Source organism: Periplaneta americana, chromosome 10 (genome assembly GCF_040183065.1).
Source record: "Periplaneta americana isolate PAMFEO1 chromosome 10, P.americana_PAMFEO1_priV1, whole genome shotgun sequence".
In the NCBI taxonomy this organism is placed as follows: Eukaryota; Metazoa; Arthropoda; class Insecta; order Blattodea; family Blattidae; genus Periplaneta; species Periplaneta americana.
The window spans coordinates 108,189,137-108,213,013 of record NC_091126.1 but is presented as its reverse complement, the minus strand read 5'-3'; the positions used below and the strand labels follow the sequence as shown (position 1 = coordinate 108,213,013).

At 34.1% G+C, this 23,877-nt stretch overlaps 1 protein-coding gene across 2 annotated transcripts in view; it reads left to right on the top strand.

Annotated features, from left to right (window-relative positions):
* Nucleotides 1–23,514, top strand: part of ari-2 (E3 ubiquitin-protein ligase ari-2) — a 469,714-nt gene extending 446,200 nt beyond the window's left edge. For both annotated transcript variants that reach the window (XM_069838008.1, XM_069838007.1), the window contains 2 exons: nt 12,326–12,538; nt 22,988–23,514. In XM_069838008.1, coding sequence (XP_069694109.1) covers nt 12,326–12,538; nt 22,988–23,143 — 369 coding nt within the window. In that variant the 3' untranslated portion in view covers nt 23,144–23,514. The remainder of the gene's footprint in view (nt 1–12,325; nt 12,539–22,987) is intronic.
* The last annotated feature ends 363 nt before the right edge of the window (nt 23,515–23,877 follow it).

The following is a 23,877-nucleotide window of genomic DNA, read 5'->3' as shown; positions in this document are numbered from 1 at the left end:
TAGCAGGAGGGTTAATCAAAATCTTTGGTAAGAATAACTGTCCTTCAATCATAATACAAATCTCTACAAAAATAGTGGATATTCAATATCTTGTGAGATACAGGATGTGTTAATAGACAACAGGTTAGCAGAGGCTGCTGGGGCACCTTATGTTGTAATTATTTAATTTATATTCTTTCGTTCAGTGATGTAGGGTGCACTTTTTCACAATATATACGTTGTATAAATGCCAACTGAAGGACTATAAGAATATATGTTGCAGTTTATAGTAATTTTGTCACCATAAATCATGAAGAAAAAGAAAGGGACTGTTAAGAAGAAAATATATTCAGTACAGTACCGCAACATTACTTGCACCATATATATAGTGTATGCATTGTACTTAAGTATATACCTAACAGAAACAATAAGAAAATACATTTCAATACATTTCGAATTTTCTCTTAGGCGGTCTTTTTAATATGGTTTTAGAGAATCCCAGAACTGCTATCGTGTGCATTATTGTACCTGTACTCGAATTTTTTTCATGTACTCATCCCTCCTGTACCTCTGATAGAGGTTCTGACTGATATGTACCTCTATTTTCAGACAGTACACCTCACTTGATATGTGTTAGAGGAAGAACAATTGTTTGTATGCATCTGAAGTCGATTAGTGTAATATGTTACCAGTCAGTGATAGATGCACTGAAGGGGAAAAGGAACTGACCACTCTACCCCATTATCTCCTGACCTAGTTTCCTCAACAGTGATGCCTTATTGGTGTCACTTAGGTTTAAATGTGTCTTCGGACAGTTGACTAAACAACAACAACTATTCCTCATATCACCAATGTCATCACATGTATCAAACACTTTTCCATAGTAACTTCGTAGTAAACCTCATGGTATCAGGTCGTGAATTTCGAAATATATTCATATTATCTATAGCCGGAATTTCGTATTGTGCCTACAGAGAGATTAGAAGACTTGGAAACAGTGGCTGCTCGTGAACTTGTGGATTGTGGGAGCTGCAGTAGATTTTGGTATATACAAACTTCACTTCGATATATCATTATAGGACAAAAATAAATGCAGTACATGTAGCCTACCTGAATAACCTTTACTCCATGCAGTATTAGCAGTAAAAATGGAAAAATTACCTATGAACATTCATTTCTTGTAAGTGGAGTCCATTCTTCTGTTCTTGCGCTTTACGAACTCTTCCATTACTTTTTCATTGAAGTCTATTGTCTCAACAAGTTTCCTTTCAATTGTCAACATAGCGAGTGCCGACAGACAATCCTCGGACATTGTGCTACGTAAAAATGTCTTAATTCTTTTCAGTGTGGGAAAGCATCTCTCAGCTTCCGCCGTAGTCATAGGGGTTGTTAGTACAATTTTGAAGAGAGAAAACACTTCATTTAGAGAGTTTTCGAGCCCACTATCTATACGATCTGATACAGTTTCAGCACGCCAGATTCTTCATGAAACTCTCTCCTGTCATACAATACGACTAATTCTGTTCACAAACGTCCCTTCTTTAATATTGGATATGTTGCTGCTGTATTTTCTAACTACTTCTCTGGAAATTCTTTGTAGTAAAGAGCGAAACGGTTTGTTTGCAAGAGTTTAGCGGCTGCAAGGTGTGCAGTGAAATCAGATCTTTCTCTGGCTTGGACACAAATCTTAACGCAAATTTCTTTTACAGCTATGGTCATAGTCTTAGCATCGGTTTTCCTTCTTTTGGCAAAAGTGTGTTCTTCATCACAGGATTCACCGCACCACTCGCTCCTCATTCTGGATATGACGTCATAAAAATATTGCAAAGCTCTATTGATATTGGCTGAAGTAGCATTTCGATTTTGAAGCTGATCGTAAAGAACATCTAAATGAGGGATCACTCGACGAAAAAACGACAGCCAAAACAAAAACTTTTCGTCTTCTAGTGCCTGTAAATGATCTGTTGCTGGTTGATGGGTTGCGCGATTTTTTACTTTCTGTAATTCTTGAAAACCATGTATTGTGGGTCCCTATCACCACGGCATGGCGCGTCCTCAGGTTGCAGATCGAGGAGACGGCCTCCAGATATGGAGGGTAGCTGTGAATATATTGAATAAGCAGTCGCGGACAGCCGAAGAGGGATGGTCCTCCAGCTTGGGGGTTGGGCGAAGGGCTAACAACCCATCACCGTAAAAAACAACTTGTTACGAATCCTTCAAATAAGCCTCGGAATGGGAACTGCACGCATTGTATTCTTCACCTGACATAATTAGGAACATTAAATCCAGACGTTTGAAATGGGCATGTAGCACGTATGGGCGAATCCAGAAATGCATATAGAGTGTTAGTTGGGAGGCTGGAGGGAAAAAGACCTTTAGGGAGGCTGGAGGGAAAAAGACCTTTAGGGAGGCCGAGACATAGGTGGGAAGATAATATTAAAATGGATTAGAGGGAAGTGGGACATGATGATAGAGAATGGATTAATCTTGCTCAGGATAGGGACCAATGGCGGGCTTATGTGAGGGCGGCAATGAACCTCCGGGTTCCTTAAAAGCCAGTAAGTAGTAGTAGTAGTAATTCTTGAAAACATTCTTTAAGCGGCTCCAAGTTTTCATGGACAGTCTTCACAATTCTACTGTTCAAATTCCATCTAGTTGCAGAGGCTTGTGGAAGTTTTCGAGAACATACTTTATCAAGTACAGAAGTGCGCTGTGGTGATCTCGAGAAAAAGGCATAAATTCCAGAAAGGTCACTGAAAAATATCCGAACCTGGGAGTTTTGGGATGTTACCTGCTGCATTATTAAATTTAGCTGATGGGAGTAGCAATGAACGAAGTGAGAATTTGGATAATTTTCTTTTACAATTGCTTGGACCCCATTTTTACCCCCACTCATTACAGCCGCTCCGTCATATGCTTGGGCTATTAGTTTCTCGTTGTTTCCTTTAAGCACCTGTCTTAACTGTTCTAATAGGAACGAAGATGAACTGTTAGCATCTTGAGATGACGGATTTGTAAACCCCCAAAACCTTTCTTGCACCATACCGTTATGTTCATACCGAAAAACCAAAACTTCCTGAGTCTGTTGGGAGACGTCTGTGGTATCATCTGCCATGATCGCTAAGAAACTAGCACCATCGATTTCAGTCTGAATTTCAGGTCGGCAGACACTCAACATGCAATCTAACAGTTCATTTTGAATTGTTTTAGAATTACCTTTAAAGACAGTGGCATGTTCCAAATGATTTTTGAGAGGCTCATCTAGATTACTCGCAAATTATAGCAACCCACGAAATACACCAGGGTTTTTAAATAGAATCGATTTTTTCATCATGTCCCCTAAGGGGAAGTTCATATGTAAATTAAGTATTAAATTACATAATTCTGATTGTTGTCTTATACAGTGTAAATGTCCGATTTTATTAAAGAGTCCTCTGAAGTTAAGTATTTAGGCATAATTTTCGATAATCATTTAAAATGGAACCAACACATTAATTACCTTTGTAATAAATTACGTAAAATAGTATATTATTTTGTTTTATTGAGGAATTACTTGTCAATAAGTTTATTACGCACAATATATTTAACTTTATTTCAGTCGGTAATTATGTATGGAATTATAGGATGGGGTAGCTCATTTAAATCCAATTTTAATCCACGTTATTTATTACAGAAGAAAATAATGAAAATATGTCTTCATAAACCTATTGATTTTCCATCTCAAAATTTGTTTTTAGATTTTAATGTACTTAACGTAAGACAAATTTATTATATTGTATTAATAAAATTCATACATAAAAATCGAAATAATTTTGAATTGTATTCTCATAGTTATGAAACAAAAGGTATGAATTCTTTAAGATTGTTTGAACCAAAATGCAACACTGTTACAGTATTTAATCATAGTAGTGATTTAGGCCCAAGAATATATCTACAGGAAGCGTGAAAAACCGGGTAAGTCCACTTTTTGTGAAATATGAGTTATTAGCATGTATTGATTCCCAGTGCCAAGTTTTATAACGTGAAAAACCGGGGAAGTCTAATACCAATTAGTATAGATGCTACAGCATGGTGAAATAACGGGTAGAACAGAAATTGATGCAAAATTGTTGGTAAGTCGACTAAGCTTGTTATTCACCTGCCAAGTACGAACGAGCAAAAGCATGTAAGTCTAATTACATCACTATTCGTTTGTCAAGTCTTCATTTTGGTTGCGTGAAAAACCGGGTAAGTCGAATTACTTAGTTATTATAGACCTTACAGTTTCGTATCAAGAAAGAAACAGTGCAGTAAGTTGATTTGTTCTCTTCTTTACGTCCGCATAATTTATTCCATGTCGAGTTACCAAACATTTTGCTTCTCAGTTTTCAACAAGGAAAAGGGAATCAATAATAGAAACAATTAGAACAACCATATTCGGAAAGAGAACGTCAACAATATGAATCGGAATTAAATTTCAGGTATCACTTTTTTATTGTTTTAGCACAGACAGGCGCGAACTAAGATATTTCTGTACCCACAACAATCACAAGCCCGCCAAATCATAACTGCCTTGTGAATGAGCTGTGAGTTGAACATTTATCATATGGTTTAATGTCACACAGTAGCAAAGTGAACTGTGGTTCGACTTATAAAATGCCACATCGTGCACATCTTCTTGTTAATCTAAGTTTAAAAAATACTCACAGTGATAACAGTTGTTTTGAAGATGCTAAGAGAAGGAAGATAACTTATCCTCAGGAAATTGCTGATCACAGTGGTAATGGTAAGTGATATTCTTTCTAACAATGTTGACAGCTTGACACAGTATTTATCACATATGCTACTTTCTTGGTACATTAATTCAGCGGTACCCAACCTGTGTCTCACGGATCCCAGGGAGTCCGTGATAGATTCAAAAGCGGTTCCCAAGCCAAGATTATTTTCAAAAGTATTTTAATTATTAAGCCTAACTTTAACTTTTTCTATTGCTTTTCTCAGCTTCTTGGAATATTTATTTGTTATGCCCCACTCTGTTACAGAGTTCACCAAAAATGCTTCCGGCTATAAGTTAAGCATTTTAAAATGAACCGAATTCGAGAACGAATGTTAAGGGGTCCGTGACACTCAAAAAGTTGGAAACTCTGCTTTAATCGACTGCTGTTCAATATGCGGCTCATGGGCAACTTCTAAGCATAAAGAAATTTAAAAGACAAAACATAACTTAAAATCCGATTAAAAGCAAAAAATAGTTACAAATTATCAGGTGTATGTTCGACAGTCATTCTATCATTGCTGTAAAAAAACATTGAAATCATGAGCTGATATGAAAGTAAACATATGGAAGACTGTGTTACAACTTTAGGACCCTTATTTTTAGGTACATTTCCACTGGCTCCTGTACAAAAATCATGCAGTGAAGATCTACTAAATATATTTGGACCAGATGTAAATGAGTGTACTGAGCCTGTAGAGTTCGATTCCGATGATAGTGTAAAAGATCCAGACTACCACCCTGATGAAGACATAGCAAACAATCAATTTTACACTGCAATGGATGAGAGTGAGGAGGAAGAAAATTCTGAAGACACCAATGTATTCAACAACGATCAGGAACAGCAATCCGAAAATTCTGAGCCAGATGCTGCTGTTCAGAAGAAAAGAACTAGGAAGGACAGAAAAAGAATTGAGAAATAAAGGAAAATCGTATGTATCAGAAAAAGGGAAGGAAGTGAAAGCAAGGGAAATGCTTCCCCTTAAACCATGCCGAATGAAGTGTCTGGAAAAGTTTATGGAAGAAGATCGCCAAAAGTGTTTTGAAGAATATTGGGCTATTGGTAGTCATGATAACAGGTCAGATATATTTCCTCATTGATAACAATTAGTAAACCAAAGTCTCATCGTGTGGTTGAAGACAACGCCAAGTTAAGGGAAATAGTTTGTAAATATGAAATTATAATTGAAGGCAATAATCAGCCCATCTGCAGGAAATGCTTTCGTAAAACATTTGGGGAAACAACCGGTTTCATTGAACGGGTAGCTAGTAAGAAGAAGGAATCGTTTTCTGGAATTATTGCACCTGATGGCAGAGGAAAGTTTTCTCCTGCAAACAAAAGAAAAATGGAAGATTTACAGTCTGCAGAAAGTCATATTCTCTCCTTCCCTAGTTATGAGAGTCATTATTGCCGAAATAGAAATTCTAAGCAGTTTCTGTCCTCTGATCTTAATATATCAAAGATGTATAATTTGTACAAAGACTGTACTAAAAATCCTGTTTCACTGAAAATTTATTCTAGATGCTTCCATGAACTTGATCAGGAATTCAAAAAACCTAAACAAGACACTTGTCACAAATGTGATGTACTGAAAATGAAGATCAACACTTTGGCAAGAGAAGCTAGGGACTCTGCAATACAAGAACGAGATATCCACCACAAGGCTGCGGAGGAGTCATATGAAGCCAAGAGGCATGATAAGGAAGTGGCTCAGAAAGACGACAGAAAAACTGTGTTAGCCTTTGATTTGCAGCAGTGCCTACCGACAACATACCTTACAACATCAGTTTCCTTTTATAAAAGGCAATTATGGACATTCAATCTGACAGTCCATAATCTAGTCACCAATGAAGCTATATATTTTATGTGAAATGAAACCACGTCTGGAAGAGGGGCTAATCAAGTAGGTTCCTGTCTCTATCAGTTTATTTTGCAGTTGCCAGATCATGTAGAAGAGATCACATTTTATTCTGACTCTTGCGGGGGACAGAACAGAAACAGTATTGTGGCAGCTATGTTTTTTTTTTGTTATTGACAAGAACCCTAACATCCGTGAAATTCACCACAAGTTTTTGGTGAGTGGGCATACTCATATGGAGTGCGATGTAGACCATGCAGCTATCGAGAGAGAAAAGAAGAGGACAGGGATGAAAATAAACCATCCAAATGATTGGTATCAGCTCGTGAGTTCTTGCAAACGTAAGAAGCCATTCAAAGTATTTGTGATGGAGGGACAACATTTTTTAGACTTCAGTTCCTTGACGAAAACAAGTGGGGCCTACCTAATGAAGAAAGTTGATACAGAAGGTAATAAATTTCTGTGGACCAGCACTCACTGACTAAAATACACTAGAGAGACAGCGAAAATATTTTTCAAGAGTTCTCTCTCCGAGGAAGAATCTTTCCGAGAATTATCTATCCGTAGACGTGGCAAAAGTACATTACCCACATCACTGCCTATGATTCATGAGGGTCCTGTTTTCGTCAGTGCTGAAAAGGACATCTTGGAAATTTTACCACTGATCGACAGTGTCTTCCATGACTTCTACAAGACCTTGAGAGTTGACAACATACCCAATATTGACCCGGATTTGGAGGAACTGGATGCAGATGCAGAAAATACCAAATAACATGTGTAATAACAAAGGGTTTTGTAAATGTCTTATAAGACATTATTGTAATATGCCAAAGTTCTTATACTGTATTATACAATATTTTGAAAAGTAGCGAAATAATAATTAAAATGTATGTTTATATAATATACGTAAATAATGATTTAAAAAAAAATTGTACATAAATATGTAAGTCCCTGTAAGAATTTAACAATAGACGAGAAAAACCGGGTAAGTCACTTTAAGCCAAGAACCTTTAGTGAAATATAACTGTAAACATTTCCTTTTGAAAGCCCGTATGTGAATACATATTTATGCAGGATTTCAATTCCCCAAATTAATTACACGATTTAGGAGAGTCTTGTGAACTTTGTTTTCTTCCTCCTTTAAAATTTACTTTTGGAGACTTACCCGGTTTTCCACGCTTTCTGTAGATATAACAAATTTATATTTAAATATCCTAATCTTGTCAATTCTAATTGTTTTAGTATTAAATTTAAAAAGTTATGTGTGGATTTTATAAAAATAGAAAAATTGTACATTTAAATTTATATACTATAATTGCATAGTAGACATAAGACAAATTGTATTGTATAATTATTAATTTCAATTCAGGAATCCGCCCCTGAGCACGAGTTCTACTCTTTCAGGGGTGAGCTAAAGTTTTTCTGTATGTATTATATTTTATGTTACAATTATTAACAAAATAATAACTAAATAAAATAAATATTGGCCTCAGAATTTTATACTGTCAATAATTTTTTAAAGAATTTCACGATTTTTTCTCACTTCTTCGTTATGTTTGAGAATGTTTGTTCTGTACGCTTCACTTAATTGCGCAGCAATATTAGTTTTCCCTACCATAGCCATTTTTCAAGTGAGACTGCGAAGATTCGTGCTTTTTAATTTTTAGGGGCAAATGTCCTAAATGTGTCACACCACTTCTAGTCCATGCAGCATCACCACCGAAGAGGAGGCAAGGAAAACAAAATACAGCATTTTTTGTTCACATCCACACAACCACAAATGCTTAGCGTAAATTTCACTGTTAAACTTCCTTAAGTATGCACTATGTCGGCTAGACGAAGCTTGAGTAAGATTTAAGTCTGGTAACGGACTACCCTTTAATTTCACTTCAATCTTCTCTGCAATGGAAAGTTGAGAAAAATTAATATTCTGTAATTCACACACATTTGCACTGGTTAAGTTACGGTACTAAGATGTCACACCAAAGCAACACTCGGATATACTGATGGTCAACAATTTTCTAAAACTGGAAAGAGGTCTCTTTCGTATTTTACATGCTATATCAAAAGGATTCTACTCGCGCAATCATTTTGAGTTAAGGAGACTGGATATATAATAATAAGGCAAAAGAGGATATTAATTTCGTTATATTAACTCGATAAGATTCTACAACAATAAGTATGTGAAGAGTAAATAAAAATTTTGCCATTAAGTTTCAAGGGAATAGAGAATCCATTTGACGCAGCATTATAATAGTTGCGTGGGAGGTGAGGAAAGATCTTCCCTTGTGGCCTGGCTCTGCAAGCCACTGCAGTGAAATACGGGTTTTAAACAGCGGCAGTTTCCCTCTGCTTCCCTTCACCTCTCTACCCCCTGACCTAGCAAGACACACACTCTATGAGCTGTCCCACCTTGCAGATCCCAGGACGACTTTGAATGCAGTGTCAATTCCAATACATACAGTCGATGCGCAAAAATATTATGCATCAGATAATAGTACATATTCCCGGCCAGATGAAATATAAAGCAATTTACTTAAGAAAAGCTATAAAAATTATTGTACAAATTAAAATTAAAATTATTTTTTATTTTCTTGACAAAGCAGAGAGTGCTGCAGCTCAGCAGCTCTTATGGGCGAGCCGCCCCTGCTTGGAAATAAATTTGTGTTGAAGTATGATCGCTATGTAGCAATACTTTCAAGCAGTGCAATTCCATTGCATAATAGAACACTTTTCTCAGGAAGATACGAACAACTATCATGATCAATAATTCATCATATCAGCATAATCTTCAGTAACAATGTGTGAACCTAATAAGTTATTAGTCATTATTTGTACCTCTATTATAAATCGTATCAAAGACGTAAATTACATGATTTGTTGTAATCCGAGATTAACTTACTCTTGGCACTGAAGTCATACAGCAAAATGTTGTTTCTGGGCATGCTGATATAATAAAATATTTAATATTTTAATTTGCCATTGCTTAACACTTCATGTATTTTATTTAAAAATGATTTATCTCATGACATGAGTTTGAATAAGTGGGAAGCTAGTAACAATTACTTTTACATTTTGGTCTCATTTTCGTTAATATTATAATTCTATTTCATGAAAATATTAATTATTAATTAGTTCTTCGAAAATATTAGGCCTAGTTAATATTTCCAATAATATTAGAAAATTATCTCATAAAGCACAAAGATAAAAATTAAGCCATATTATTTGGTTTTTTATTATTAGAGAATATTTCCCAATAAATGATTTTATTAGTAAAAATGACCTATATGTATTTATATCTGTAGTTATGTCTTTTTCATTTTTCATTTGTGTTTATACTTTTGTCTAGTATTTATATATGTATTTATCTCTTTTTTTTTTTCAAGTTCTTTTAGTTATAAGCAAATATTTGTACTCCTCATTGCAATTGGGGCTTTGCTCTGTTATAGTCAAATAAATAAATAAATCATGAAATAAATAAATTGGTAAAGAAATAAAAAAAATATAGCCTATCTAGAACAAGGTGGTAGATTCTGTCTAGCTTTATATCACTTCCACCTCCAGTTCCAAATAAAATACAAACTGCTGAGCCATTTATACCCGAACCCACACTATCTGAAGTCGAAACTGCGATAGAAAATCTGAAAAAGTACAAGTCTCCAGGAAGCGATCAAATTCCAGCAGAATTAATACAAGACCGTGGAAGCGCATTATCTAGCGAAATTTATAAGCTTGTACTTGCTATTTGGGAAAAGGATATTGTACCAAGAACAATGGAAGAAGTCCATAATTGTACCTATTTTTAAGAAGGGGGACAAGACTAACTGTAGTAACTTTCTAGGAATATCACTCTTGTTGACGTCGTACAAAATTTTGTTCAATATTCTTTTGAGAAGATTAACTCTGTATGTAGATGAAATTATTGGGGATCATCACTGTGGTTTTAGGCGTAATAGATCCACTATTGATCAGATTTTTTGTATTCGACAGATATTGGAGAAAAAATGGGAGTATAAGTGTACAGTACATCAGTTACTCATAGACTCGGTTAAGAGAGAAGTTTTATATAACATTCTTATTGAATTTGGTATTCCCAAGAAACTAGTTCGATTAATTAAAATGTCTCAATGAAACTTACAGCAGAGTTCGTATAGGCCAGCTTCTGTCGATGCTTTCCCAATTCACTGTGTGCTAAAGCAAGAAGATGCACTATCGCCTTTAGCTTTTAACTCTTCTCTAGAATATGCCATTAGGAAAGTTCAGGATAACAGACAGAGTTTGGAATTGAATGGGTTACATCAGCGGATGACGTGAATATGTTAGGAGAAAATCCAGAAACGATTAGGGAAAACACAGAAATTTTACTTGAAACAAGTAAAGCGATAGGTTTGGAAGTAAACACCGAAAAGTTAAAGTATATGATTATGTCACGTGACCAGTATATTGTACGAAATGGAAATATAAAAATTGGAGATTTATCCTTCAAAGAAGTTGAAAAATTGAAATATCTTGGAGCAGCAGTAACAAATATAAATGAAACTTGGGAGGAAATTAAACGCAGAATAAATGTGGGAAATGCGTATTATTATTCTGTTGAGAAGCTTTTGTTATCTAGTCTGCTGTCAAAAAATCTAAAAGTTAGAATTTATAAAACAGTTATATTACTGGTTGTTCTTTATGATTGTGAAACTTGGACTCTGACTTTGAGAGAGGGACAGAGGTTAAGGGTGTTGAGAATAAGGTTCTTAGGAAAATATTTGGGGCTGAAAAGGATGAAGTTACAGGAGAATGGAGAAAGTTACACAATGCAGAACTGCACGCATTGTATTCTTCACCTGACATAATTAGGAACATTAAATCCAAATGTTTGATATGGGCAGGGCATGTAGCATGTATGGGCAAATCCAAAAATGCATATAGAGTGTTAGTTGGGAGGCCGGAGGGAAAAGACCTTTGGGGAGGCCGATACATAGATGGGAGGATAATATTAAAATGGATTTGAGGAAGTTGGGATATGATGATAGAGACTGGATTAATCTTGCACAGGATAGGGACTGATGGCGGGCTTATGTGAGGGTGGCAATGAACCTCCGGGTTCCTTAAAAGCCATTGTAAGTAAATATGAAAACAGGTCATTTAACCTTACGTTTATACTTCTGAAAGTAGTAGCTGAAATTGTAAGTAGCATAAATAATAATAATATGTTTAAACTATAAAATGAATTTTAAAAGCAATGTAAATTTAACACTGCCCCTTTCTGATATGTGGTCATGTAGCATCTCGGATGTATGTTAAATGTTTTTCATTGTAAATGAGTTCAATAGAAACAACATAGTCTCTCTTCATAATTATTATTAGGCAATACCAAAATGATAGATAAAACTGCTTCACAATACGAAGAGACATAACATAACACAAGCAATGAAACTAGAACAAATAACTGAAAAACTAATATCAGTAAAATTATATTATTAGTGTGTAGAAATCTTTATAAAACAGAATTTTGTCAACTAATTAATTATTCTATGAGTTCTAATATCATTAACGACTATCATTAGTGAGTTTATGAAATAGGCCTTAGGGAATTTGAATCATTATAACAAATTTAAATTGAAACAAATTAACTTAGTCATGTGTCTAACTTTCTTATATTGACATTTTATGTAATAAGATTATTGTTCCTGCTCAATTTAATTTTCATACACAGTTCTAATTAATTGTGTTGTTTATTTAGTGGGAGAATCATTCCAAGAGCTTAAAATTAGAAGAGCAAACACTACAAAAGATCAAGACCCGCATAAATAAGAAAGTAATGAATGCCTCCGGAACATGGATTGACTGGCAGTATCTACTTGATGCAGCTACTTTGCTCGCAAAGTGCCGGTACACTTTACAGTACACTTATCCATATGCTTATTATATGGAACCTGGTCCAAGAAAGGAACTTGTAAGTATTAATTTTCCCTGCTCATATAATGTTTGTAACCATTTTTCTTTAAGCTTTGTTGGATGTACGTAACATCTCATTTAATATGCATCATGAGAGGAATTCTCTATAAATTATTTATACCATACCTGTAGTTCTCTTTAAGAGTTGTTCAGTTGCTCAGAAATTAATATAGAACAGTGCTATGAATGTTTGATACCGTTTCATATTTGAATCAATTTTAAATACTGATTTTCTTAAATGGTAAAGTAATATCAGAAGTCATTACAATTCATGTCAAGAAGGACTATATAAATAAAAACTCAACTCTGAGTGAAATATCAATAAAATCAATATAATACGTCATTAAATATTTTCCCCACTGTTCCCGCGAATTTTTCTGTTCATTTAGTATTTTCTTCTCCTCTTTAAGGAAATTACTCTGGTAATCAGCATTTATGACTGTTGTACTCCTAGTATGCATAACAGACTATTCTGTGCAATAAATATTGTCCTACCAGCAGTAAAGTTTATGGTTTACTAATTATTTCATTCTTAAAGCAGGCCATACTCCTTGTTGTTGCTTGGTGGAAATGCAGTTGTTTAAGCTTTTCAGTCAGTTTAAAACTTAGATTTGTCACATTCTTGTAAATCCAGAAAAGCCTACAAGAGCAATTTCTCTTGTGACATGGGCAAAGCATTACCTAAGTTGCTTGTTGGTGTCAATATTTTTACTGTTCAGAGAATTTAACACTTTCTCTAGAAATATAATAAATAATATTAAATGTTCAATCTTATGACTTATCAATTTAATGTTAACATTTGTTAATACATGTTAAATATAAATAATGTACAAATATTTTCGCCTTTTACGGCATCATCAGATACAATTTGCTTCTATGATATCTAAATTACATAATAGAATTTTTTTTTTCTCTTATAGTAAACCACCAAATTGGTGTTATAATAAAAAGTAATAATATGTAATAGTGACTTAAGATTTTTATGTATTTTACTTGTTGGAAAAATTTTTAGGTTATAAATAAGTCTGTATTGTATAACTAATTATATTCTATTTAGTGTTGAAATACATAAAACTCATGTACAATGGTAACATGAAACATAGACAAATTGTTTTCCATTATTTATTTTTTATTTACATATTTATTTATAATGTATGAATATGTTGTATTAAATTGTCATTGTTACATATATCAATTTTACATTATATTCTATCAATTTACAATGCAGTATAATGTAGTTACAACAGTTTACAAATGATAAGAATTTCAATGAATTAATATGCTAGAATATAAATGAGAAAAATAGTCTCGTGGATATTTAGTCTTTACTCACTCTCATCATTCTCCTTGGTATTATTTCCATGACATTTCTTGCACACTGTAATTGTGAGCTCCCCACAAATAGGAACCACACATTTCGCACTCCTGGACGTAGTTTTACGATTTTTCCGTTTTGGGCAATAGCCACATTTTACTCTCTCTGTATTTGGACACGACTGTGGCAGAGGCTGTTCATCATCTATTCCTACTTTCTATTTTATCCTCATTCGAAGATCCGAGTGCAGAATTTTAGATGTTCCTCTTATTGCCATGTGTTTCTTCGTTAGACCCAAAGCTAATTCTTTCAAGAACTGTCTTTGAGGCCCATTCTGCAATGTGTTGCTTTGCAGGATTATGTGAGCATTGATGCCAGCAACATCCAACAAGGTGAAAAATATTCGAAGAGGCCATCTGTAACTAATCCTCGCTACAGAGCACATTAGTGTCCAAAACATCACTTTAATGAGTGTAATTAGGTCTTACTTTTTGCAAGAGAATATTTGTATATTGTACAATGTCTTCAATCATAGGGTTTGGGAAAAAAAGTCCTCAACATTCAAGAATGGTATCGGCATTTTTAGCGACTCTTTCACACCCGGAGGATGAATTACTATGTTCCTCTTTCTTGTTCGTCTGTTACGTAGAGGTGGATGAATGTTCCATTTAGTTACATTATCATGACTTACATAATGTGGTGCATGATAGTCAGCAATTTCAGAACCAGAGTCATCTGCAGAAATTTTACTCACACTGTCATGAACATTATCATAAAAAGCTTCTATATCTGAATGTTCAGAATCATTAGCCTGGTGATCATTCTTCTTGTCATTGTCATCATCATCCGATTCCAATAGCCAACTTCCAATTTGCGAATTCTGAGCAGTTTCCATCACGATATTAAGTGATAACAATAACAATGCCTACGTTACAGCAGTCTGGCGGGAACTGAAAACCACATTATCATTTCAAACTTTACCAACCGACTCCTGAAACTCTAATGGAAATGTACACTGAATATCAAATGTTTATCTCCGATTGTTGCAGAGTTATAATAATTTGAATCTAAAAGTGAGCGTAGAGCTCACATGTCGACCAACAGCAGATTAATAACTTACTTATCTAAAAATCAAAACATGAATTGCAAATTACTTTCTCTAGAAGCCCAGGCAGGAACTAGCATCAGAAGAAAGATCTACTGCGACAATCAAACACATGAGTTCCAATGACTGTTGTAGAAGCACAAGATCATCTCGAAAAGTGATAGAGGATCTTTGTCAGTTATAAAACAATAAGAAGACTGAAAAAGGCAGATATATCTCTAAAAAGACGAGGATCTCTTGCTGGTACATCAACTTTGGGTAGCATCCCTTTGTTTCTCTTGTCAACATTAGATCAGGACAGAGGAGCATTGGTCGACTGTTCTCTTCACTGAGAAGTTTAGATTCGGTCTATTATCACCTACTTGAAAGGACAGTAGATAAAAGGGATCTGGAGAGACGTATATCTCTTTTGTGTATAGAACATACTGCCAATGTTTCCCTGTTCAGGCATGATGTTATTGAGAGAATGTGCTTTGCCAGTGTTGGTATGTCACCAAATTATTCTTATCTGTATTCTAGAGGTAAGGTCTGCTTCCTCCAGTCTTCAGTTTATTGTTTCCTTATTGACCGAGATCCTCCCTCACATTTTCGAGGAGGTTTCGTGTTTCTACACCAGACATAAAGAGAACTCGTCAAATTTTGTCACAAATGCTGATCATCCCTGATGGATAGGAACAGATGTTCTGTAGAAAATGTTAAATCTTCTGCACTTTGGGAATATTTTCTATATAGTAAAGACATTAACGCCAGGCACACAACTAACAGTATATATTTCGTCTATAATGTCACCATAGAAATAGCTCTTGCAGCTTCTTCTGGAATTAAAATCACATTACTTGACGAAATTAAATTTTAAACCGACTGAAAAATTTAAATTACAGTTATACCAAATTAACAATGAATATGCTCAAGGCTAAGACAAATCATTGTGGGGGTATTAAATTTCATTGTTGAGAGGAAAATATTTATTGCATGCTGTGGAAAAAGAAGAGACATGAACATACCTTGAACAAGGGAAATTGCTTGAGATGTAGTGTAAAATACTGTTCCGAATTAATAATATGTGCAACCATGGAGAGTATGACTTAATGAGATGTTATGTTGGTTTTATTTGTATTTTACATGGTCTTCAGTTTTTTTTTTTCTGGTCATTGTACAAGGAGCTATAGAATGGAAATTTGTCCTAATTAATTGTGTTTATATGACATGTAGACATGAAATGTGTTATTTTGGTTGCAATAAATAGAATGAAAACTTTTATTTCCTCATTTAAATATTTCTGTGCTTGGTTTAAATCAGTAGTTCCGAAACTATTTCGTCCACAGATTCCTTTCATCTTCAAAAATATTCGCTGATCCTCAAATGAATATTGTAAAAGGCCTCATGTTGATAATAACACATGTCACTTTTCTTAGTTGTTAAAAGTTTAGGACACACCAAATGCACTTTTAAGTAGTATATCCGACATTCTTGTACGGTTCATACAGACTTAATATTCCTTATTTAACATCGAAAATACGTTAAGTATGAATTATATGAAAAGAAAAAAAATAGACAAGCTTATAGTTAATCTCTGTTCTACTGTATACAATAGTAGTAAAAATGTTCCTATAATTTCAGTAATTACATACATAATCATAAATATCTTATCTTATAATTTTTAAGGTGAAGAACATTTCTGTTTCCTCATCTCATATATTTTTTTCAAGTTCAAAAATGTCGAAGGAAATTAAATTCTCATATCTGGTATAACATCCAGGTGATGACGGTATTTTGATTTTGTTACTGCATATCGTGAAAATCCTACTTTGCACAGATAATATATTGTTGAAAATGAGAGGAGTTTTGCCACTGCACATTTGGATATTTTGGAATATTCCTCAAGAAGACTGCGCCAGAATTTAGTGAGGGGAAGTTCGCTAAGTTTCTGTTTTAATGTAGTGTCTGAAATGTCAAATATAGCCTATTCTCAAAAATTTTTAGACATATCACCAGGTTTTTTGAAGTGCTGAAAAGATATTTTATCCATTTTATCTGCTCGGTGGAAACTGGAAAATATTTTTGAAAAAATTCTTGCAAACCACTTATGTTGGATGATGGTATTAATGACAGGTCCATTGAGGCAGGTTTTTGAATCTTCCAAACATAAAGTCTACCACACACAGAAAGCTAAGCTAAGGAAAAAAAAGCACTAATGTAGTTAAATGGAATGGCACACACAGAGCGCTATGCTAAGCTAACATAAGCTAAACTATGCTAAGCTAAGTTTCACAGATCGCCTAGGAGGCGATTTTCGTAGTTGTAGCTGGCTTGGCGCATGCACATAATCAGTTGCTTTCCTGGCATCTAGCAGACAGTTGTGTGTAAGTTTTGTGTAGGCTAACTTTAATAGTTATTTTATTGTTCCTGTGTACTAATTACCATGGAACATAGACCAAGGGAGGAAAGATTGATTGAAGAAATACAAAAATATCCCTGTCCCTGTGACACAACCTCAAATTATTATAGAGAGACAACCAGGAAAGGCAACTGTTGACGAGAAATAAGTGAAACTCTCAGGATTGATTGTACGTACTGGCATCTTTTATTCTTTTACATAACTATTGTACACACTATAATTTGAATACTGCTTATAGTTCGGAAATGTGTTTTTCACTTTATGAAATTTATTTATTAAATTACATTAAAGTTTGTATTGCTAACTAAATGAGGAGTTCGTTTCGAACAATATTGATTTCTTCCTCTATGAACATAAGCTATTTGCCTTGGTACACTTCCTTCATTCATGAAAGCCTCTTGCGTAGCATTGCTACCTACTTGTGGAATCGAATCAAGACATGCGTCCTACTGGTGTCACATATACATATTCTGCCTCATATAATTGTGAAGAAAACACGTTGTCTTTACAATTTTATCAATTAGTTCTATCCTGCATCTAAAAGGTTTTTCATTAACCCCCCATTGCAAAACCAGAATACCAAAAGTATTTTCAACAATACGTCTGGCTCATGAGAGTCGGTAATTGAACACAGCTTTTGGCTCATTGTTGTGAACCTGGTCACGTGGAAAAGATCGCATACGGTATCTTTTCAATGGGAAAGCCTCATCCCCAACAAATACGAAAGGCAAACTCGAACCATGTGATACTAATGGCTCATCTGCAGGTATATTTAAAGACCCATCTTTCAATGCCTTCCCGAATACATTATTTGAGAAAACTTTACCATCACTATTTCATCCTCTGGCACTCACATCGATCACTGCAAAGCAGTAATTTCACGTATCCAAAATCGTCTCTTAGTTCTGTTTCTTTCCCTTGCTTCATCTTCCATGACAACAGCTAATAAAACTGCCTCTTCTTCAAATATTGTAATTGGATGTAATCCAGCCATCTTAAAACATCTGTTTTACTTAGTTTAGCTTAGCTTAGCTACCGTTTTGTGTCATAGCACATCATAGCTTAGCATTGGTTAGCGTAGCTTACCTTAACTTAGTTTAGCTTAGCTTTCTGTGTGTGGTAGCCTTAACAGTGTTGGGAAACCTTACTTGTCCCTGGTTGTGAATATTGAGACTATTTTCGCTGATGAGAGAGTGTAAGTTAATTTGCTATAGCAGAAATATCTGTAAGATAAGCTAATTGCTGCATCCAAAAATTTCTCAGACATTCAAATAGATGAAATGGATGGTCAGTGAAAAGGAATATTTCAGATCAGAGTTCAAACACTCATACGAGAACTTTACTTCCATATGAAGCAATAAATTTGTATTACCTCTATCCTTTTCTTCACAAGTAATCTAAGATTCTTGCATCGAGTGGTCTTTATTTAATATGATTCACTTTTCTCAATGGATGATCAATAAGAAAGGAATAAATTTCCGATCAAAGTTCAAACACTCATATGAGAACTTTACCATGGAACAGCATTCTTACTTCTGTATGAAGCAGTAAAGTTGTATGTTCTCTATCCATTCTTTCACAACGTAATTTAAACATTCTTCCATTGTGTTGTCTTGATTTAATGTCACTTTTTCACCCACATTATCCAAAATTACACTCAAATTTTTTTCCATTGTTTTGATAAAAAGCACTTGCCGATGGAGAACACAATGACTGCTTGCACACGATGGTTCTGCCACAGCTTTGATACAAGACACTACACCTGCTGTTTCTCTGTCTTGGCTCCATCCGTACATACATCAATACATTTTTGCCAACTGGTTTGAAGTTCACATATATAACAATTAATGAAATTAAAACTTTCTTCTCTGTAGTACAACTTTGAAGAGATCTGCAGAGTAGCAAATATTCCTCAATATTAATTGCGAGAACATACCTGACAAATACAAGTAACACTACTAAACCAGCCACATCTGTTGATTCGTCAAATTGCAATTGAAATTCAAAGATAAAATTAAATTTCTTGACCTAATTGTTATTCTGTATCAGCTGAAATATCCTCAGCACGACTTTTGGTGGTATTATTAGACAGTTGTACTATTTCGAATTTCTTTTTATGCTGTTCTTACAATAAGCAATTTGCTATGTCTATTGCACAGTTTAGGGTGGATTGAAAACATAAGTAATTTAACATTTGATTTAAAAAGTGTAGTAATATGGAAAAGTTGCGTCTTACAGAGACATTTAATGCATTAGCTGTGATCTTCTTATAGCTCTACCAAGCCCTGTATTTTGGAAATTTTTCGTAAATTCCGTAAATTTATTTACTAGTAAAACTCGAATGTGTCTTACTGTCTCTTTATATAATATTTTAATTCAGATATTAATAAATAATACATTATTTTAATCCCATAAAAAGTAACAAAAATATTCACAAACTAGCAACTACGTATACAGAAATGGTTCGTCATTCTTTCACGTAAACTAAATGAGGAAATGTAACGAAAAATGTTGATCATTTTTGGTTAGAATTTTTAAATTTATTCAGTAATTATACGCAGTTAGTAATAAAACATAAGGGTGTCTTCTAAATTATAATTTAATCTACATAGTAATAAATTAATATAAAACTATAATAATACTATTAAAAAAGAAAAGTTGCAAATGAAGTCATGATATAATGAATATTTATATAAAAGTTAAGGGGAAAAACGTATTTCTCTACTGTTTCACACAAGTTTTATATTTAAAGAAGATTAACAAAAAATTATAAATCATATTTATTATAATACGTTTATTTTTCTGCATTTTGTTCTGATCTTGTTTCAAACATAGGTACAACTGCTCTTGAATCAATTCGGTTTCTCGACCTATAATTGAACTGGAAGTTTCAGTCTCAAGCTTTACACACTTCTCAACTTGCTGTGTGTGTGGTAAGGAAATAAAGGAAACTGCAATGCCGAAACTTCTGGATCATTGATCACTTACTTTGATATCTTCTTCTAAAATGGTTTTCAAAATTGATGATGCTGTAATTACATTTTCTTGCCAGTCATTAAGCTCTTAATGTTCACACGCATTTAAATTTAAATATGGAATCATAAATTCACAAAATCCCTTGCGTGATACATTTTTTCCTTGCCTTCAGAATTCTTCTTAAACCAAGTTCCCTATCATTTTGATCACTACCTCTGATAATTGCAAGTATCAAGTTTTTTGAATGACAGAAATAGGTATTCCTCTTAATTATCGAATAGATAACTGCTTTCAGTTCGTCATCCAGGTATTGTGAATACAGAATTAGATTGAATTCATTCTTTGCTCTGTAAGTATATGAAGAATTTCCTCTTAATATTGAACCATGTGGGCATATAGATCCAACTGATGTAGGTTACAATGATGGACCTCTCAGTGGCAATGTAGAGACAAAATCTAAGACTAGCAGTTGTGAACAGTTGAGAAGTGAAATTTTCCCTGGACTTTGTAATACCAGATCTGATAGACATTTCCCAGAAACAACGGTATTTCTGATAGGTATTGAGATAAAGAACCATCTTTGTTCCTATTTGTGATAAATCTCACTTAGTTCAAGAAAATGTCACAATAGGCAACATTATTCACAAGATTCTAATGCATTCCCTATACTTCCAGAGTATTATTTTGGCTCCGTAGTACCTCCATCAAGAATCTCAAACAAGTGATGGAGAAGAAACTCATTCATATCTAGTTGGTTTGTAAGCTAACCAAGTGGGTGTTTAAATTCAAACTCTGACTGTAAGAATCGTATTATGCTTTCTTTTATGCACGTCGTGTAACTGCCATACTGTTGCGACCAATTTATGAGAGACTATCTGAACTGATGTCTGACTTCAGAAAAGAAACTATAGACTTTGCAATAATCTGTCCCGAACTCGATGTTGATATGTTCCAAATATTTGGATCCTAATTTTTAAGTAGTGACATACACTTCTCCTTCGATTACATTTTCATTTTTCCTTGGCACAGTGTTTTATCTTTTACACCAATCTTTTCACGTATACAATATTAACTGTAAAATTACTTGTAAAATGGAACAATCTTTTCAATGGGGCCTTCGAACTTTATTCCTCTCAGTAATAAAATTTGTATTGTGTTTTTTGACAATCCCTATGTCTTGCAACACAGTAGTGTAATCGCTGCAACTGAACAATCGGAGACACCAAATCAGTCGCATATTTTTGTCACAGTAGGAAGAGGCACCTGCATTTGACATTTCTGAATCATTCCCCATTGGTTTTTCTATATTCACAACAGTTAAATGAGAAGTATTCAAATAAATTCAACAATGAATATGATCTACTAATAAATTTATTATTATTATTATTATTATTATTATTATTATTATTATAGTCCACACCTGTGGAGTAACGGTTAGCGTGTCTAGCCGTGAAACCAGGCAGCTCTGGTTTGATTCCTGGTCGGGACAAGTTACCTGGTTGAGGTTTTTTTCCGGGGTTTTCCCCTCAACCCAATATAAGCAAATGCTGGGTAAGTTTCGGTGTTGGACCCCGGACTCATTTCACCAGCATTATCACCTTCATCTCATTCAGACGCTAAATAACCTAAGATGTTGATAAAGCGTCATAAAATAACTTACTAAATAAATTATTATTATTATTATTATTATTATTATTATTATTATTATTATTATTATTATTATTATTATTATTATTATTAGATTCACAACTGCGAAAATTGAAGAAAATGGCAGAGAAAATAACGAACAGGTACTGCTGGTGATTTTGGACGTGAAAATCGTTGAATTTGTATGGCATTTTTTGCTTATATTTATTAATATTTTACTCTAATAGTTTTTAGTGGTCAAATTACCAATACTGTGCTGATAGGAAGCTGTCTGGATAATCAGAATGTGTAATTGGCTCAGTCAGGAAACAGGTCACCACATTTGCAGTTTTTTTACAACCTGTTCGCCCAGTTTATCGTATTTACTATGTTAAATTCCGAGGTTCATGGGCACAAATTTTGCCTAAGATAGTGAACTTTCTGCCTTTAATACAACTTCCATCACTAGTATATAAAAATAACTCTTTGTCAGAAGAAGTGTGCCCCAGACCATTTCTCTCCCAAATTTTCTGTTTTGAAATCAAATATCACTACAAGCCTGTGAGACAGAAGTGGTTTCTGATATTCGAATAAAAAAAAAGTACAAATTATGAAACATTTCTGCGGAGAGTCTCAAGATTCTACATAGACGTTAAAACTTGAGGTAGACAAGGAACTATGTAAACCATGTTAGATATCCAGGGACGTACAAAAGACCACGAGACTTAGGACATAGAGGGTCACCTTTTTCTCAATTGTAATCTAAGTCTATATTGTTTCATTGATTAAACATTTGTCCAAACTTCTGAATTTCTCTCATCTCTATTGTTTAAGTGTGAACATTTTACCATGTAAGTTATACTTAGATAATAAATATTGCTCTAATGCCACTTCTGAATGAAACATCACGAGTTTCCTTATCTCCTCAAAATGGGATAAATTCTGAATATTTATATTGTTTAATTTATAACACTTGACAAAGGAACAGAGTGTGAATATTCGTTGATGATATTCTGGAATATTTCAGTTCGAGTATCAGCAGGCTCAATTGGAAGCTGAAATTGAAAATCTTTCATGGAAGATTGAGCGAGCTGAAACAACAGATCGTGGTGACCTGGAGAACCAGATGGACATAGCTGAGAAGAGGCGAACAACACTTCTCAAAGATTTTCTTGAAGTATGATGTACTTCAATTTGCAGTTCAGTTTTCTTCTTATTCTTAATCGCTCTCAAATCAGTTTCAGAAATGGAAAGCTCTGTACACTAATCCTCAGACAAATGTGAATGCCTCAGCAAATGAACAATGTGGAATTAATGAATTAAGTTTTATTTTATACCACATTAATTTTAATATTTCTTTTTGTTACTCATACAATGAAATTTAATTGAAAATGTAGTTTCATCATCATCATCTATACATATGTACAGAAATGTTCGCTGGGAATACGTACTCTTCCCTCCTGTAATGAAATACTTAACTTAGAATTGTTTAGTTCAATAAACTTGTTCACTCCTGGCTTTAAACTGTGTGTGCTGACAATTTTATTATTGTAACATGGAGTTTTTTATTTTTTCTCATGCATCCTCAATCAGTAGACATATTTTGCTCATGGATTTGTTGCAGACTATTTTGCTGATAAGCACCTTTAATAAAAGAAGAAAACACGTGGTAATTTTTGTAATCTATGTTGTGCATCATAATGCCTTACACTTTAACATTTAGTTACATAGCATTCCACATAGCTTTTCTTGTTGCTTATGTGAAGGAGATAGAACCCAAAGATGTTTTATCAGTAATTTTCTCAGTGAGCATACGCATTTCAGTGTGTATCTTGAAAGTTATGAATTATTGTAAAACTAAAAGCTTATATATTTTTGTTACTAATGCCCTAAAAAATTGTACATTAAGGCAATATC